Source organism: Limulus polyphemus, unplaced genomic scaffold (genome assembly GCF_000517525.1).
Source record: "Limulus polyphemus unplaced genomic scaffold, Limulus_polyphemus-2.1.2 Scaffold149, whole genome shotgun sequence".
NCBI classification, from domain to species: Eukaryota; Metazoa; Arthropoda; class Merostomata; order Xiphosura; family Limulidae; genus Limulus; species Limulus polyphemus.
Genome location: NW_013665759.1, coordinates 472,325 through 492,040, shown reverse-complemented (window position 1 = coordinate 492,040; position 19,716 = coordinate 472,325). Strand labels below are relative to the sequence as shown.

At 33.8% G+C, this 19,716-nt stretch overlaps 1 protein-coding gene across 13 annotated transcripts in view; it reads right to left on the bottom strand.

Annotated features, from left to right (window-relative positions):
- The window catches only part of LOC106475719 (CUGBP Elav-like family member 2), a 446,359-nt gene that overhangs the window by 124,812 nt on the left and 301,831 nt on the right, over nucleotides 1-19,716 (bottom strand). For all 13 annotated transcript variants that reach the window (XM_022380881.1, XM_022380892.1, XM_022380877.1 and 10 more), the window contains one exon: nucleotides 11,980-12,028. In XM_022380881.1, the coding sequence (XP_022236589.1) occupies nucleotides 11,980-12,028 (49 nt within the window). The remainder of the gene's footprint in view (nucleotides 1-11,979; nucleotides 12,029-19,716) is intronic.

The following is a 19,716-nucleotide window of genomic DNA, read 5'->3' as shown; positions in this document are numbered from 1 at the left end:
CAGAAAAAACAACAGCAACAAAAGAAATTCAACTGTTAAAAAAAATTTAATCAAAGTGAATATATAAGTTGAAACTAAAAGCAATATAAAATGTGCAATGAACAATGACTGAGTTCAAATTTAGAGCCGATTTTTGTTTGTGTGAAACTCACTGTTTGTACTGACTGTTGGGTTGTTGTCGAACTATTGCACAGATTTCTCTGTTGACTGACTAAAAAAAAAAAAGAGAGAGAGAAAAATAAAAAGACACTCGCTATTTCTGCTAAGACTATCTTGCACGTATCGTCAAATAGATATTCAAGTTAGAAAAGCCTGTGAATTTGGAAGTACTGGATTCGACTAATCCGCTCTTGTAGCTGCCTTAAGTTTTAATACAAACACGTTACAAAATGACTGCACTGTAATGTCTCTGTGTTTAAATCTTTGGGCAATTCCTTCCAAAATTTACAGCAAAGCCTAAAAAACACAGAAATTTTAAATAATGAAAAGGTTAAAACAAAAAGTGGACAAAAATAAATGTCCATCTTATTCACCTATCATTTGAAACATAATTTTCAGTGTCAATAACTAGTCCATTTACAAAAAGAAAAATATTTGATTCAATCGGAATGTTTTTGGCCAATAATACTATAACTCACGAATGTTTGATGAGTACATGCATACTATTTTTTATATAACACCAAAAAATTGCAATTTTATAAGCTTTCAAATTCTTTCCCAATTACGACTAAATCACTCTTAGGAGCAAGAAAATTACTGTACGTGCTATTTTGGATTTTGCCTTCATAATTATCTATATTCGTACTCAAAGAAAGAAGTAGCTACTTGCTCACACCACTTTCCAATAACATGCTAGTGTTCTACGACTTTCTCACATCAAATTCAGTGTGGTATCAAGGAATTTGTTAATTTAACAGACGAGAGTAAAATATGTGAAATTAACTTCAAATATTCATAACAACCAAAAGCTTGTGTCAGGATTTCATAAGGTCACCTGTTACGTTACGATAAGCAGTAGTTATGAACTTAAATATAAAATAAATCACAATCAAAAATCAAACCTTTATTGCACGCATTATGAAAATAAGGTGAAAAATTTTTTCTTTAAATTTCTTACTTAAGTAGGTTTATATTGCGCGAAAATATTCAGCTAAATTATTTATGGGTATGCCACCTACAGGTAGCATTGTTCAAACGAGGAATCACCACAAATGTTATCATGGTTTATTTTAAATTGTTGCCTAGAAGTAAGAGCATTCAATTACAGAATCGAAGCAATGTATGCGTATTAAGCAACATTGACAGATTAGTTAAATGTACATTACAATATGCAATACAGGGTTAAAGAGATCGTTATTTTTTCTTCTTTTGTATGCAGAAAAACTACTATGACTAAACTGCCTTAATATGAAACTCGTTATTCGTCCATTCTGTAATCTAAGAATTACACGCAAAACACTATTTTATCAGTAGAGCACCTTGTCCTTCAAACTTTTTTTCTGCAAATTCAAGGCCATCCAGTAAATTTAAAAATAAAATAAAATAAGATATTGTGTACCATGAAAAATCTAGCTTTCTTTATAGAAAAAATATAGGTTTTCTGCCTAACTGCTTCACTGTGTTTTTCCAAAGAATACTTATACAATTACTAGGTTTGTTGTATGTTTTGTTTAGTGTTATAGTGAAGAACTTTATCCTTTTCTGAAGCTCTCATATTTTTATGAAAACAAAAATACATACGCATCTGTTTAGTTGGTTGAAAAAAAGTTTTATAAGCTGTTTCAAAAAAAAAAAAAAAAATGAAGAAGAAGAAAAAAAAAAGTCCATTTTCCTAGCATAGGCTTTAACAGATTTTATAGATTTTTATAGGTTCAATAAGAGGCCTGAAATTTACAGTGGGAAACTGTCAAATGATTCTTTTGTTCTGGTCGATAGCTATCACTGTCTAAAAATAGCACCGTTGAGCTTTGCAACAGCGTGTCTGTCTTTTGGTAGCCAGCTGAATTTTCGTTCCATTGAAACCAGACATTAACCATGGCACGTATGTTTTCTGATTCTCTTTCTTGTATACAAGTTCCGATGTAACCAGACCTAACCACGAAAAACATGTTAACCAGTGATATCTGTTGAACTTCCATTACGTTAAGCATGACAAAAATCTCTTCCGATGGCGTCTGTTAAGTTTCTGTTTCAATATAACAGGATACAAACCACGAAGTGCATGTTCTCTGAAACTTGTTTGTTTGTTTTGAATTTCGCACAAAGCTACACGAGGGCTATCTGCGCTAGCCGTCTCTAATTTGGCAGTGTAAGACTAGAGAAAAGGCAACTATCATCACCGCCAAGCCTGTCTGAAACGAATAGTTAAATTTCCAATGTAAAATACAAACAATAACTCTGCAAGTTTACGTTTCTAGTAATCTCTAATGAACTTCAGTTTTAATGTATCTATATACTAACCATGACAAGTGTATCTACTGATAATGTCTGGTGTATCTCTGTTCAATTATAATCATACACAAAAAAGAAAGAGAGAGAGAAAGAAAGAAACGCAGGTTCTTATAGTTTCTCAAGTATAACTACAATTAATTTAAACCCACAAATTTCTTAGCATTTCACGAATATTTTAACCGCTGGAATACCTAACTCAACTGTCATAAACTTCTTAACAGAAAATCTACATGAAGGGGTTCGAGAAAATGCATAGGAGAACTAATATTATCACTGGCATATGCGACTCAAAATTAAGGTAATGGCTAAACAAGACAGGGCTTGAATTGAGGTAAGTAAATCTGCGTAAAAATAATTAAAAAAGCATGAATAAGTGCAAGTTTTTTTTTTTTTGAATGAATGCTTAAATCTCAGAGACAGTCAGAACTGAGAGCTAGATATATTTTAGTTTAATTATTTTTTGTTGTTGTAGGCTATAACATTTGGCTAATTAGTGAGAGTAATATTTCATAAGTTGAAAAACATCACTAAACAGAAAGTTTGGATTACACACTAACACTTTAGATACACCTAACCAGCAGTGGCTTACCACAATTCGAAGATCTGACGAAGGTATACATAAACATTTATGCACTCTTTATTCAAGAGCTAATCCCACCAAGACGGACTCTTCCTTAAAATGAAATTATGGTACCACCAAGATAACAAATGGACTCCATACCCGGTGGATGGTATGAACAGGAATAAAGTAGTTACTTATAGGCTGTTGTTTTAATTCCTCTATTTTATATATCATCAGTAATATCTTTATCTTCCAACATAATTTGGGCATAACACTGTATGTTCTATCAGAACAGATAGTAGTTGGCATATTAGAAGAACGGGAGGCTATTCGTGTTCTTACATTCTTACAGTCATGTGTCAAGTTAGCTGTTCTACACGTAGCGTTGATTAGCTTGTCATAAAAAACTTTGGCTTTCGGTTTTTACACGTCATAATGCAAGTTGAAACGTTTATAACATTCTATTATTACGAGATGTAAACTAGTGAAGTTTTCTTGAAACTTTAAGCCTTAGGCCTTCGTAATGTTTATTAATTAGTCAAATGTAACATCATGCCAAAACAATCAAGAATAACACTCGTACAAATAAGTATAATTCTATGATGTGGAACGTATTAATAAAAATGAAAACGTACTTTCTGTAGTGTTAAACTGCTTCCGATTTTTTCCAAATTTTTTAAGGATAAACATTAAGCAAAATTTCTACATAAAACGTTCTCTTTACTCAAAAACGCCAAATATATTTTAAATAACGCTTAACACTTGTTCAGTCGTTGAGCGACATCGAAAAGCATATTTTAAGACTTGACTGTCTTTCGAAGTCAATTTGTGGAGTTTGTTTGTTGAATTTCAAACAAAGTTACTCAATAGCCGTGATAAACTAACGAAGGCAGCTACTCAACACACTCACTGCCAACTCTTGAACTAATATTCTCCAGCGAATAGTTGGATTGACAGTCATAACGCTCCAACAGCTGAAAGGGCAAGCCAATTTGGCGACGGGTTTCAATCCCTCGACCAGCAGGTTGCTGTTTGAGCCCCCTAATCACCAAACCGCTTTGTTAGATTTAATAAGAATGCACAGAATCTTTAAATTTCAGTTATTCTTAGCTTCGTGGTACTAATTTCACTCAATATAATTATGTGTTTCTTCTTTTAACCACAAAATAAATGTTTTCCAGTGATCAGTTTAGTTATCTCAGTAAACGTATAAGACAACATGTCTATGTTCAAAACTAATTTTTGTTTCTTTGTTGGTAGTTAAGCACAAAGCTACATGATGGGCTATATATGCTCTTCCCACCGGTTTCTAGCGTGCAGACAAATCGCTGTGCCACTGGGGGCAGAAAACTAATTATTTTTTTCTACATTAGATGTAAGATGGTCTGTTTAATACCAACTAAAAAGCTTCAACTAACAAAAAAAGTCATGTCTTTTTTTTAGTCAAGTATCAAATTCTTGAAAAATAGCTCTAGTACACTGTAACGAGATTTTGCTCTAAAACGGCTATTATAAGTTCCATATTCCAGATGATAGCTGATATATTTACCCTTGTTTCTCATCTGAAAGAACCAACTCATTTTTAAAATTGGAGTAAAATTACCAAGAAAATTGTGTAAGCAAAAAACCGCACAAAGAAACAAAAAAGAGAAAGTTTGATCCCACGTTAATTAAAATCTCTGTTGAATTTGTAGTCTAAAGATTGTGTACTGTGCCTAGTTTATTCTATCTAAATATTAGTTAAAATTACTTGACTCTGAATTTAACTTCATTCGCGTAGGTTATAGTTTCATCAGAAGTTTTACATAAACTAGTATAGTATATAATACCTACAATTTCTGAATCTACTTAGTTACATTCTTATCTATTGTAAGTCTGCTACATTATATTGTTGAACAACACCATTGGATTGTAGTTGTCTAAACGTGTCACACAGTATACATTTTGAATCAATACTGTTGTCAGTGTCTCGGTTGTTAGTATTTGTCTTCAAACATAATGACATATTTGATGAAAGAAGTGAAGAGGTGTAAAGACTGAAAAATCTTTAAATTACAAAAATAAACAACAAATACTGTTGAACATTTCGGCCTTATCTGTCTTCTACAGGACAAAGCAAAATTTTGAATCTATTAATTTTTATAAGTTTCTTCCATTCTGTAGTCTTCTTCACTGTTAAACCTCGTGAACTGTGAAGCACGTGTAACAGTACAGACATAATAACGTCATTCGAAAATGGTATCACTTTTGTATCACACTGACTATAAAATGTTCTCAGAATGAATTATATCACTTTTAAACAAACCTTTTTCAGAGTTTTTTAATATACATTATTTATCACAATGAACAAATTTCAGGTATATTTAGGAACAAAAAATGGATCTCTGAACAAATTTAAAATCGAGCTTCATTTGTGTGTGTTAACTATAACTATATCAGGCAATTCATCCATATAAAAACTTGTACAGAAATTACATATTTTATGAACTTCAACAGCAATATGTAACTTCACCGTGAAATAAACTTTCTTAACAAAGAACTTCATTGTTTGTTTATTGTTAAGCACAAAGCTACACGGTAGATTATCTGTGCAGTGTCCACCACGGGTATCAAAACCAGTTTTTAGTGTTACAAGTTTTGATCAAAGAGCTTTATGACCACACTAGTTCTAGATCTAAATTTGCACGACTAAAACGCCAGACAAAGGTACTTGTAATTCTAACTGCGGCGATGGAAGGTCCCCATAACGTTAACACAGTGTTCTTAGATAAAGCCACGCTTTCAACAGTAAAACTTTAATCTCGTTAAAATATTCAGAATAGATCAAACTTAAAGAAGGAGATAGCACACGCCTTCAAAAGCCTCCCTATTCAAACAAAAATATTTTTCCAATAATTCAAAGGCCGATTGTCTATGCAATACACAAGTTAAAGCACTGACTTGTAAGTTTGAACGTCCGTCATTTGATGCTCTCACAACGAAACCATTAAAATTCCTATTGTAATGAATATGATAATTTCAAAATTTCAGTGGTGTAACCTATGCTAATTAGTGTCAACAACTAAGAAATCAAAGCAAACTTTTAACAAGGAGAATCTCATGCACTCCAAGATCTTCTAAAAAACATTTGACAGTACAAGTAACTGAATAAGCTAAAAACTTTCTGGTACTTAAATCTGATAAATGTGATATATCTTGAATCACAGTAAAACCTTTAACTACCCTTAGTCAAAACCTAACTAAAGCGAGATAAATATGATATATCTTGAATCACAGTAAAACCTACAACCACCCTTAGTCAAAACCTAACTAAAGTGAGATAAATAAGATATATCTTGAATCACAGTAAAACCTACAACCACCCTTAGTCAAAACCTAACTAAAGTGAGATAAATAAGATATATCTTGAATCACAGTAAAACCTACAATCACCCTTAGCCAAAACCTAACTAAAGTGAGATAAATATGATATAACTTGAATCACAGTAAAACCTACAATCACCCTTAGCCAAAACCTAATTAAAGTGAAACATTTCTCAGTTTGTACTGTCAAAGAAACTGACAAATACTCCATAAGTACTCACACAACATTCGTTTGTCGAAGTCTTTCGGACTCCCAAGATAAGAAAGTCCCCAAGACCTATTGTATGTAGGATGTAACAATGTGAAGAAACAGTTTTACAGAATAAAATATGATGTAGATTTGTTCTGATAGAAGACATAGGATTAGCCGAACACTGCTGTTGTGGGCCATATCAGTTCTCATTAGTCCAGCAAGGTCAATGAAAGAATGTTTCTTATTGTGCGTGTTAAGATGCGGATAATTACTTGGTGTGAATCTTTACATGAACATCGTAGAAATTATTTCACAGCGAAAAGGTATCCACCGATCGTAATAAAAGAACAAAAACGGATACTGCAGTCAACATTAATGAACTAGACTAAGAGAACTGTGACTGGCATTTGCAATTTACGTATTTTTTCTAACATGGTTTATTATACGCTATAACTAAATATTCGCTTAAGATCATATACACTCTCTATAATTTTGGCATTCAATACAACTAAATGAATACATCAATCATTTCGGCACATACTTGGTTACTTTTTTCCCGTTATTACTAACTAACAATAACACATTATTTTATGGCATTAAAACCCTGCAGTTTTTCACGATTCACATTAATTTCGCTCAAAGTTTGAATATATATATATGTGTATGTGTACTGTTGTCAACATCTTGACATTTACATTTAAGAAGCCAAAACATATCTGCGTCGGCTCGGGGCAACCATTAACGAAAACGGCAGATGTTTATGTCAGTAGTGCTCAGTACTTTGTTTTATTTGTGGGAATTTAATAGATTGTACATATGTCTGGAATTATTTTAAAACTAAATTAAAAGAGATGTTTTCATGTACAGTCTGTTAAATCCATTTTTTTCATATTAATTACTAAGATAGGTATTTATAACAAATTAACATGATTAAAAGCCAGGAGAAAAGTATAAAACTCAAGACAATTAAGTGTGAAAGTCATTCTTTAGGAATAAGAAACAAACTTTGAACTATATTTTTTATTAAATAATATATCACAAGAGTTGCTAAAATGTACAAAAACAATTAATAATAATTGTTCTTAATTATGTGTAACAGCAAAACCAAAAAACGCTTGTAAACCATTTTGCCTTAGGTCATTAGTTGAGTATCCTCACTGTTAGCAATGTTTTGAGATCTTAACCCAAAAACACCAGTTTAGCGAATTAGCAAGCACCGAAGTGAATTCTGTTAACCTATGGTGGTGAACAGATCATTATACTTATATCTACGTAATTTGCACACAGTTTAGTAGAAGATGGAGTTGTGCGGTTGAAATGTGCACCTAAAATGTTTAAACTCGTCTTTTTCGTGACAAATATGTATAATTGAGCTGTAGTCGGGCACCAAGCCAGAAAAACCAAAATTATAATCCAAGTAATGTTTTCTCAATCGTTCATATGTACTGTTTGATAATCTCAAAGATGGTACTAATTTGAAATCATTGAGGAAAGTAAAGATGTTCAGAGATGGTTGCCGCGAAATACAAATATCTTGGATTCTATATATAAGATAGGATAAGACAATGAGTTTACTGTCTATTACACGCTAATGAGATCAAAGTATCCATTTCATGCATTATTTGACCTACACAAACATAACCAATTCCAATGTTGCACCTTTGTGAAAGCATAAACATTCAACATGGCCGCCAAGACATATACAAAAGGTTATCTTGGATCCGTCTTTAACTAGGAACAGTGTATTTATATCTCCTCTATTTTGTTTTGAACAAAAGAGTATTCTTTTTATAACATTTAATTGATAGATGCATAACTGTTTAATGTAATTTGTATGCATACCAAAATGTCCAATGTAAATTCATCATGTACATAAACTAACGTAGGTCAGGTGAGTGATGTTAAGTTTCTTGGTAGAACAAATACTTTTTGTCTCCATTACACAACTGGTAAACCGACGTCTCAACAAACATTACTTTTGTAAATGATAAGATTTAACATTCTCCTCATATATAGGTTTAAATGTTACAGAACATAAAGTCTAACTCATTAACATTATTTTCCAGTAACTACTGCAACAGATTTGTAGTGACAGGATCTAATGCTACACCGCAAGCAGGACCACTGTTTGCCAGAATCAACAGGAAGGATCGTTAAAAGACAGGTGTTAAAATATCTCAGCACTTGGTAGTTGTTGCTAACATAATGGGGTTCGTGCAGAGGCGGGGCAAGATGTATTACGGCGATATCTGATGACATTGGCGAAGTCGTCCCGCTTCTTCATTGCTATCTGGTGAAGACACTAGCATGCAACTAGGAGAACCGCAAAGAAGAACACAACTACTGTATCACAACGTTTTCCCAAAACACAACTACTGTATCACAACGTTTTTCCCTGCACATGCTACCTCTTTCTCTGACACGGTAGCGTACATGTGTGGTGTTGGCAAGGCAACAGTCGACAAAGTGCTCCTGAAGTGTCACAAAATTGTCAGACTTGGAGGTCCAGAGTCAGATATAGATGAAATTATTGATGAAGCAACTGTATTTGTTTCAGCAGATAATAGAGGCAAAGGCACAGACAGTAAAATAAAAAAAATGTTCAGAACTGAGGTCCGGATCACCAACGTCGGAATCATTCACACCAAACACCAAAAGAGTACATTTCCAAGCATGCATTTGGAAATCTGCGTTGGATCCGGACTCATCTAGCCTTGACATCACAGATTTGGATGAGTCTAATTATTCAGTGTGTATATGTATCTGTTTGTTTTTCTTTAGCAAAGCCACATTAGGCTATCTGCTTTATCCACCGCGGTGAACCAAAACCCCGATTTAAGCGTTGTAAGTCTGTAGACTTACCGTTGTCTCACAAGGGGGGCGGATGTGCACATGAACAACCCTATTCGACCGCGACATATGGGTGCAAAACGACTCCATTGTATGTATGTATTCTGTCTGTCATGCTCTGTATCTCATGAAAGGTTAATCGAAGAAAGAAAATTATGTATCAAAATTCTTCTTTTAAGGAATACATTACAGGAAAATTGTTCCATTTTTCGCAATTCCTAAAATATCAATATCGATCCTTCAGTCTTCCTATGTGTTGAACGATCACAATCTGAGAAAAACTTATTAAGAACAAATCTGTTCTTTTTGTAGGGGAACTTCATGAAAAGAACGGTACTTCCTCCGTCGGCTGATTGAAAGAAATATTTCGAAGATGGGAGCACGAATGGAGGAGGGGGGCGCCTAAAGAGAGGAACGTGTCTGCATATATATTAGTTGTTGTTGTTCGGTCTTATATACATGCATGATTTTAATGTAACATGTCGAATAATTAATTTGATTCTTATAGACACGAGAACTGTCAAAAAACTGCTCACTTTAGTAGCGGCCATTCCCCGCGCTCAATAAAATGACAAGAAACCGTGACATCCAGCGGAAAAAATCCAAGCAGCTACTTAGCGAACCTGAGCGCTCTATTGTGCTGGATACACACATTGCATCGAAACCCAAATATTTTTCCCAAAAATACATCGCAGTCATTCTCCTTTGCTTAAAAACAAATGTATTGCAATTTTCCTTATTAAAATAACACACGGAATGACAAAAGACGGTTGTTAACGACCCACTTGACAATCATACCCATATACATTCTGATCCAAAAGACTGGGTTAGCTGCACATTTTACATTTATTCATCACTATGTTTTGGCAAATTACCATTTAATTCTTTCAACGGGCATCTGATAGTATAACAAATGATTTCCACAACATGTAAACAAATGACACTACTGAGTCGAGTGATGAGGATTACAGCGATAAACTCGAAGAAAGTAATGAATTAAATGGCGTTTGAACTAATTCGTTTATTCATGGGTCTACGGTTTTAGACACATCTAGGTATTTAATGGTGCCAATCCATTATATCTGTCATCAATCGTCTGCCCATTAGTTTTGTGCCTGCTTTTAAGTTTCATGAACACTGCATTTCGTTATCAGTTTGGAGAATTATGGTCAATGTGCGACAACTGTCTTCACAAATTAGTTTGAAAATTCAAGAACTAGTTTTTCGCAAGCTTATTCCATTAAATACAATATAGACACCAGAACCAATATCATAGCTTCCCAGAAGACGTAACTTGTGGTCATACACGTAACTGTTTTATAGCAGAATTTGTAGTTCATTATTTTGAAAAAAATAATTACCCTTATAAGTGAAACAAAGTAATAAATCGACTATTTGACCTCAAAAATCTAGTCAGAGGCTTAAAAGTACCGTCCTAGTCAAGCTATGGTTAATTTCATGTTCCGGTAGCTATCTCTAATATTTTAATTTCCTTACAGGTGTTAACGGTATATCATTTGAACCCGTAATCATTATACATAAAGGTATAAAAACCACTAACAAAAACAATAATTGAACCAGGGTTCTGCTAGTTTTCAATAAGTGTAAAGGTATTAAGTTATCATAGTTGGATGTTACAGAGATGCCAATTCTTTAAAAAGTTGTAGAGGAAACTTTGGATGCTTGCTATATAGGTTATTTGTAGGTTTTTAAAGTTTTTTTAGTGACAGAACTACTAAGGCTATCTGTTGCAGTCCCTAATTTTGAACTCTCGACCAGAGGGGAAGGCAACTGGCAGGCAGCACCCACCACTAACTCTTGTGCTGCTATTTATCAATGAATAAAGATTGACTCTCACATTATAACACTCCCACTGCTGAATGAACAAACACGTTCGGCAATAAGTTTCGAACCCGCAAACCCTTCCCCCAGATTGCAAGTCGAGTGCCCTAACCACAAGGCCGTGCCAGGCCGAATAAATAAATGCTTATTTGTTCTATTTTAAGAACTCATGTTGAACTCAGTACAAAGTATACAGGCTATACCATTAATTAAATAAATGTACAAAGAGGATTTGATTTGAATTTCGCGCAAAAGTACTGAATGGCTACCCGCACTAGCTGTTCCTAATTTAGCGGTGACAAGGAATCTAGCCAACACCATCCACCACCAAATCTTGGGCTACTCTTTTACCAACGTATAGTGGGATTGGCCCTCAATTATAACGCCCCCATCGTGAAAATGGCGAACATATTCGGTAACAGGGATTCGTACCCGCGACCTACAAATTGCAAGTTGAGCGCACTAGCCACCAGACATGTATAGAGGAAGTCTTATGCGAGAAAATTATGCTAAGAGATGTTTTACCTACGAAAAATAGCATAAGATCATCTTATTATGTGAAAGATAGGATGTTTTGGTATGTCGTATGATTTTCAGTAAAATGTTTGCTAGAAATGACCAGTTATAACTACCTAACATAATAAAAACTGCATGTACACATATAACATGGAACTGGTGCAACAACACAGAAGAGCTGACATATGCAAACGGTACTCACCATTTCTGTTTTCACTGTCAGCCGGCTTCATCTGTATAGGGTGATGCATCTACAGGTACACATAGAAGACAAGATAATCAGACTTACAAAAATACACCTCTAACAGTAACAAAATTCAGCTGTTAATTTACTTCATTCTGGTTAGAATGTACATACACAAAACACGTAACACAGGGATACAGTCTAAAACAAAAGATGTAGTGAACAGCTCTGGTTCTCTTATAACTGAACAATATACACTGATACACATTTGCTACCAAAAAAAGGGCTTCAACATATCACACTCTCCATACATTTCTTGTTTGAACTGGTAAATAAAAGAACTGAGGTTTAAAAAAAGAAAAAAGGGGGGATGAGCATAAATACAAATTATAATAAACACTGGCGTACATGAACAATCCTGAGGCAATACTTCTGTCGATCACTGATATCAGCGTCGTGGGAAATTACTTTACATACATACAAGTCATTAAAAACAGCATGAAGGATTTATGTCCAGCCTTGCGCATCCTAAATTCCTGCAGCTGATTTAAGCTTTTCAGTCCTAACCAAAACTATTTTAGACTGCGGTAAGCCTGACACTGATTCTCACAAAACGTTCTTTGAGAAATGTAAACTTACTGCTGCCGGTTTATTCCTGGGCCTCCTTTGTGAATTCGTCATTTCACTAGCAGTCTCTTCTCTAGAATTTTAACCAATTCAAATGTAAGAGCGTGAGCTTATTGTCACTCCATGATGTTTCAATTGTTCCTGGATAACAATTGTTTACCACCAACATCATCAACGTTTCTTCATGGTGTTTACAGCAAGTACTAATTGTTATTATGCGTTTGGAATGAACTGTGTTTTTACTCCTTATTATACAATAAGAATAACTTTAGAGAATACTACACAACTTGACAGATCTTATTACAAGACTTTCAAATGGATCATTACAAGGTTCTCAGGGTAAAATTTCAAAACAAAGTAAATCTTACTCTAAAATATTCACTTATAAACACTTCAAAATATTTGCTATGATTCCGCAGCTAAGAACACACTTTTAAAAGAGACTCACCGTATTTTATCTTACAAACTTGAACTCCACAAATAATAAGATTCATGGAGAGAGAAAGAGGGAGGGGGGGGGTGAATGCTTATTAGGATAAAAGAAAGATATTTTTACATTTTTGGAAAAACTGCCGACCTTCAGATTTGGTGAAAAATATTTAAAACCTTATAAGTTTTGCCACGACATTGTTTTTTGTTTATGTTGAATAGAATGTCTAATTTTTTCGATGTGATTAATGTAGTATGTCTTTTATTATACCAGAATCCTGAACTAATTTCTAAAATTTACAGTGAACAATGAGGAAACTGATACCTACTTTACAAGGTTCCAAATAATTTATCCAACTGTTTAACAGCTTCAAACTAATGGAACAGCATTTAATCAAATCTACGTTCGCTCGTTAAACACCAAAGCTATTACTTACAGCCAGTGGAGAAGCCACACGTTCTATATAGCAGTCTTGTTCGTTACAGCCTACCAGCTCGAGTACATACTTAATAAATTATACCAGCATGCAGTCTTAATTACATGGGTAATTTCATTTGGGACACGTCAAGCCTTTCCTTCATATCTTTATCAACGATAATATTTCCTTAATCTTGGCGGCGAAGAAGAAATTACCCGTGTAGAATTACTTAACTCGCTTTTTACAGTACAGACTTTTAATGAAAATGTTTATACATAATTGAAACGCATACTAATATTGCATAGCTTCAAATGTTGAATGAAGCAATTACAAAAGTTTCGACTTAATCATTTCGTATTAGGTTCATGCAGGCATCTTTTACAGTACAGAAGATTCTGATTTGATCAGAATATTCTACTGGTTTTCAACATTACTCATGCTCACATATTTCATTTATTTAACGTGTTCTGTTATTCTGTATTTGAGTTTGAACGTCTAAAGTGTATCATATGGTACTAAATGCGTTAAACATAAAAACGTTGCAAATACACGAAAATTCTATAATACACTAAACTGGAACAGTGGCTATTAATTATAGACAAAGTTAAAAATGTGCAATTATCTAATGCCTATAAAGAGAGGTTTAGGTATCAATGTGACTATGATTCTCTTCCCTGACTACAGTTAAGAGACTTAATCTGCTCGTGCACCACCATATAGACATCATGTTTGTCTGAGGTATTACTGAGAATGAGGAGAATATAGGTCCTTCAGATCTGCAGTATTCCTTAATACGAGTTTGTTACCAAGACAGCATTAGAAATTAATCAGATGCTACAGTTTGTTTCTTTAAGCACAAAGCTATACAACAGGCTATCTGTGCTATGTTCATCATGGTGAACTGAGCCCCGGATTTTAGCGTTGTAAGTCCGTATATTCATCGCTGACCCATCGAGGGATCAGAAAAGAAAGATTGAACGGCGTATGTGATAACGAGTTCCGCCACTGTTGCTGTAGCTAAGCAACCGACAGATAAATGGTGTCTGTGATACTCAGCTTTTCCAACGTCGATATTTCCGTCGAACTACCAGTTGAACGGTGCTAGTGATATTTAGTTCAATGATATAGTCGTTCAACTAAAACTAAAATTGCCCAATGACATAAAGATTTTTTACAATGTGTATATATATATATCCTTTATACAAAGTAGCTGAATGGTGTCTTTAAGATTTATCTACACTGGATAACCATTTTATCAGTGTCCCTACACATGTGCAACACACACATACACTCCAAATACTTGCATAATCGAAAGACACAGGTCGTGCGAGTGTCAAATGACCGTTTGAGCTCCATGAAAAGCAGAAATGAGATCACATTTACCTTTTTTTTTTTGTCAAAGCAGTAGCTAATAACAAAGTTGTATACGACTTAAAAAGGAGTGACATGATAGTCGGTGTCCATCAACAAGTGTTGTTGTTAACTGACCAGCTGTTCAAAGTAACCTACCATCAGAGTTTCGTAAGGATGTTAATCTACAAGAAAATGTCCTCCACTATAAGAAGAACCATATAGTTGTCAACTGGTGGTAACTTGACAGAGTAGAAATTAGTTTGGACAGCTTTTTAAAGTGCAACAGACAACAGAATCCGTCTCCTCAATTGATAGATTTCGTCAAAATTGACCAGGATTCAACTATCTTCAACCCTATCATTACAACAAATGTCATATGACAATCGAGAAGCAGACACAACACTGATCATCCCAAATGCAAACAAGAAGACATATCTTAGATGTTAAACTGTCGACAATGAACGACTCGAAATATATGAAGTGGTCGAAAGGTTCGTTTTACACCCTTTTCAGTGCTGACAAAGGGATAAAACTACACATGGTACTTGACTCTTTAATTACATGTAGAAGTTCTCAAGATATAATGAAATATATTAGTTTCTTTAGAATGGATGAACAACATACACCTGAATACTGTTGCCGATTATTTCCTCTCCACAATTTCCTATTTCCGTCCTGATGAACAAAAGCTCTTCTCATATGATGCTGTATTAACAATGGACAGGGTTTGAATTGTCCAAAATTGTTTTGAGGGGCATATCAGTAATTTCAATCGACCTTATCAGGTAGTACAATCAAGGGATCTCGATTCAAGTGAACAATCGCATTTATAACCATACAGGAACTACGGTTAGACAAGGAATTTATTGCATCTTGCATTGCTTATATTACGTTGATTCCACGGTATTAATGGGGCAAACAACAGTGAACATTATATGGGAGGTCCCAATAAAGTGGCTTGCCAATGAATATCCGTGACACTACCAACTGAATAGTGTCAAAGATGTCGAGTTCCACCAACGTAGTAGCAGTATCTGTTCAAATAACAGCTAAATTGTATATGTAACAATATTTTACGACGTATCTGTATCTATGGTACTAGTAGCTGAACAGTGTTTTCAATAAGGAGTTCGTATGATGTACCTGATTTCCTGGTACCATAAACTGAAAGGTATGATTAATAAATAATAGGTATATTCGATGGGTCTTTATCACTGACGCTAGCAGCTTAACGACGTCGGCAATATTAACTTTCTCCACAGAAGCTAAACCCGTGACAGAAGAAACTGCTCTGCAGTACATATCTTAAATAGTTTACCGTTCTAATTAGAGTTGTACGGCGGCATTTATATTGATTTTAAAATGTGTAGGAGTATCTGCAATAACACAAGTTGCTTGGTTAGGCATGGGATTTAGTCATATACGTGACGGTATAGAATTAACGAAACTAATATACTAAATATATAAAAAATGATTTCTTAGCAATAACAGCTTTGTAAAAATAATAGTTTTACATTATTTTCTAAATAAAACTACATTTTATACAATGTCAAATATATCGTATTCCAAAACGTAATACGTTAAAATAACTTGCTTAACATATTAAAAGTACAACAGTATTACCGGTTCTTTCTCACTGTTAAATTTACTGTTTAGAAAACTGTTCTTGTCCACAACAGTTCTAAATAAAATCAAGATTATTAAATTTAACTCAGTCAATAAACAATTTCATTTAAAAACAACTACAGGAATATATAAGGTAGCATGCGAAATATTACAATAATGTATCTAAAATTTTATCATTTGCCAATCTGTTACAATAGTCATAAAAGAGACAATGTTCAAAAAACGTATTGAAACTCGTAGCCTTAGATAAGTTTTTACGTTTGAAGTAATCAAACAGTGAGAAGATAGAGAACGCAAATACACACACACACATAATATATATATATATATATATATATATATATATACACACACACACACAACAAAGTTTAAACATAAGTAAATGTAAATTTTGTAGGATGATGCAAATTTTAAAACTATCCCAAAATTCGTCATGATAATTACAAGAGTGGTTATTTTCTAAAAGTATGCAATCAGTTCTCTTAACTCGCAAATAATCCGTAGATTTGTAAAAAAAAGCAACTGAACATAAAGTAACGATAAATTATACAAAATACGAGGTAATACAAGATATTTTTTCCTATTAGAAGTAGCTAGCTAGTCTTTAAACACCAAAGGTTCTTAAGAAGTAGGATATGTTATCTAGTATGTATGCAATCAGTTATTATACCTGAATAGACATTTGCACAAAGCAAGAGAGCCCATTACGTAGAAGACAGAAGTCTTATCGAGTGTAACTCATTTTTCAAGTGGCATATCAAACCAAATGGAAATGAACGACAATGACGTGTTTTCATAGATATTTCACGCATTGAAACTTATACAGTTTCGTTAATGTGTTTTATATATAATTTGAACCTTTATTTCGAAACTGGATACTAAATTATAAAACAATACAAAACTACATTTAAGCTTTACTTTTAATAGAGCATCACAAATATAATTATTTTCTACTGTAACAAGAAATAAAATAATGATTCGCAGAATGAAATGAATTACCTCTTACAGAATAGACTTGACAAACCACGTGATACAAAAATCCTCTTAAAACCCATTTATGTCCTTATCTACAGGTCACTGTCTACCAACTAATTCTTTTAAATAATGCATAAAAACGTCAATCTCGGCAGTCTTCCACCTTATCTATACTCCTGGGACCTTAGCTTCTACGGCCTCCATAACATACCATAGTGTAGCAATGTCTCTTGCAATCAAAGGAGCTTAAACGTATCTGATTTAATTCTCTATGATCAAGTAACAAGAGCTTTGAGCGCTTGCCGTGTTTAATATTCTCGAGCTGTAATTTAATCCTCTCCTCTATATAACTACTGGTTGTAAAACTCAGGAAAACTTGAGGAAGATTTAAAGATCAGAAGACAAAAGCCGACATCAAGCAGTCATCTGAAAAGAAGTTTTTTGATTATTCTGAAATTTTCGCAAGCTAAGCCAAGTGATTTCTTCAAAGAAGGAGTTCCTGAAAAAACAAGACATATATAATTTAGCTGGTATTATACAGCGCTTCATAGTTGTAGTGTTATGAAACAAAGCACGTTTTACAGGGGATAAAGTGAATCTCTAATAACACTATCTTCAAAGTTATTCAATTGAAATCGCCAAGTATGCATATATTCTCAACCTATGAATGCTGATTTTAAAACCGGCATAGGTTTTATAGTAATATAATTACATATTTATCTAAGATGCAGTAGTAAGTGTATCATTTCAGTTACAGTGGTAACTACCAACCAAGTTCAAACCATTACACAGCTGGGAATACAATTGTTTTAAAAATATAACAAGTTACTATAAATTCTATAATACCTTATTGAATTACAGAGCTTAAAGAAATACTGACCTTGTTAGTTACGTCACGGTCATAGCACTAAATGTCACAGGTAATTTATACTGTTACATCTTGAATATTCCGATGTCAAAATTAAGATACCTTCTCGGTTCTCTAACACGCACTTTTAAGTCCTAGATTTAACTATTACTTTACCTTAAACATTTTCTTCCATATAAATTATTTATTGACTGTGAGGTTATTGCTGTGTGTAATTAACTTTGAAACAGTGACAACACTATAATTGTCATAGAATACAAAAATGTAAACTACAATATTCAAATAGAATAAGTGAATGATCCCCATAAGATACACACACAGCTTATCCTGTTAATCAGAGGAGGGGCTGACAATTGGTAATGCATTCCCATAATTTTACATAAGGCACACTATCTAATGTGTCATTTCTAGACCCAAGTATGTGAGGAGTTATATCCCTAGTTGGTTCATACTCAGCTAGTTAATACATGGTATTAAGTGATGCAACATAACCGATAAACAAATTCTTATAAATTAAACACAGGAAACCGTAGATGACAAGATAATCATAATTAATAAATTTACTTCCGCTAATTTTACTTCGTAGAATTCAATGTGATACGTTCAATGAAAATAACAAAGACACAGAGTTAATATTAAAACTGGATGACAAAAATATCACCCACTAATTATTTATCTGATCAGGTCTATCTGCGCTAGCCGTCCCTAATTTATCAGTGTAAGACTAGAGGGAATGCAGCTAGTCATCACCAGCCACCGCCAACTCTTGGGCTACTTTTTACCAACGAATAGTGGGATTGAACGTGACATTATAACGCCCTCATGGCTGAAAGAGCGAGCATGTTTGGTGTGACGGGGATTTCTGATCAGAGTAAGCTACCTACGTATAACTTAAAATCAATCTGAAAATAAGTTTGTGATTTAAAAATACTGTCCTTACCTTCTAAAGATTGCGAACCCTAACCACCTGGCCATGCCGGGCGTTTTGTATTTGGTGTAAAAGATATTAATTGTAATTCACTCCAACCTTTTTTTGCTATGTTAGTTAGGATCCAAATTACAAATTATACAATATATTTCAATACAAGTTACTCATTAACTCTTTAAAACGTGTTATGATGTACTTTAAATGATTGTGGGTAATGAAAGTAAGTCGGACGTAGTAAGTTCATGTTCTCCTATGTAAAGCCGATGATAATGAAATATCAACACTTTTGGACACAATATGACATGTCATTTAGAGAAGATCATAAACATCAATTTGCTGCTCTTAATGTTCGCTGTAGGTTCGATGTATAAAGTTAGTTGTAAAACTGTACGAGAAAATCGAACGAACCAGAAGTGTTTCAATTAATACATCTTTAAGTATCGAACAAACCTAACTGACTTTTACGAAATGAACATAAAATTCACACAACTGACATACATACTGTATTTTTTCGGAATATAAGTACGCAC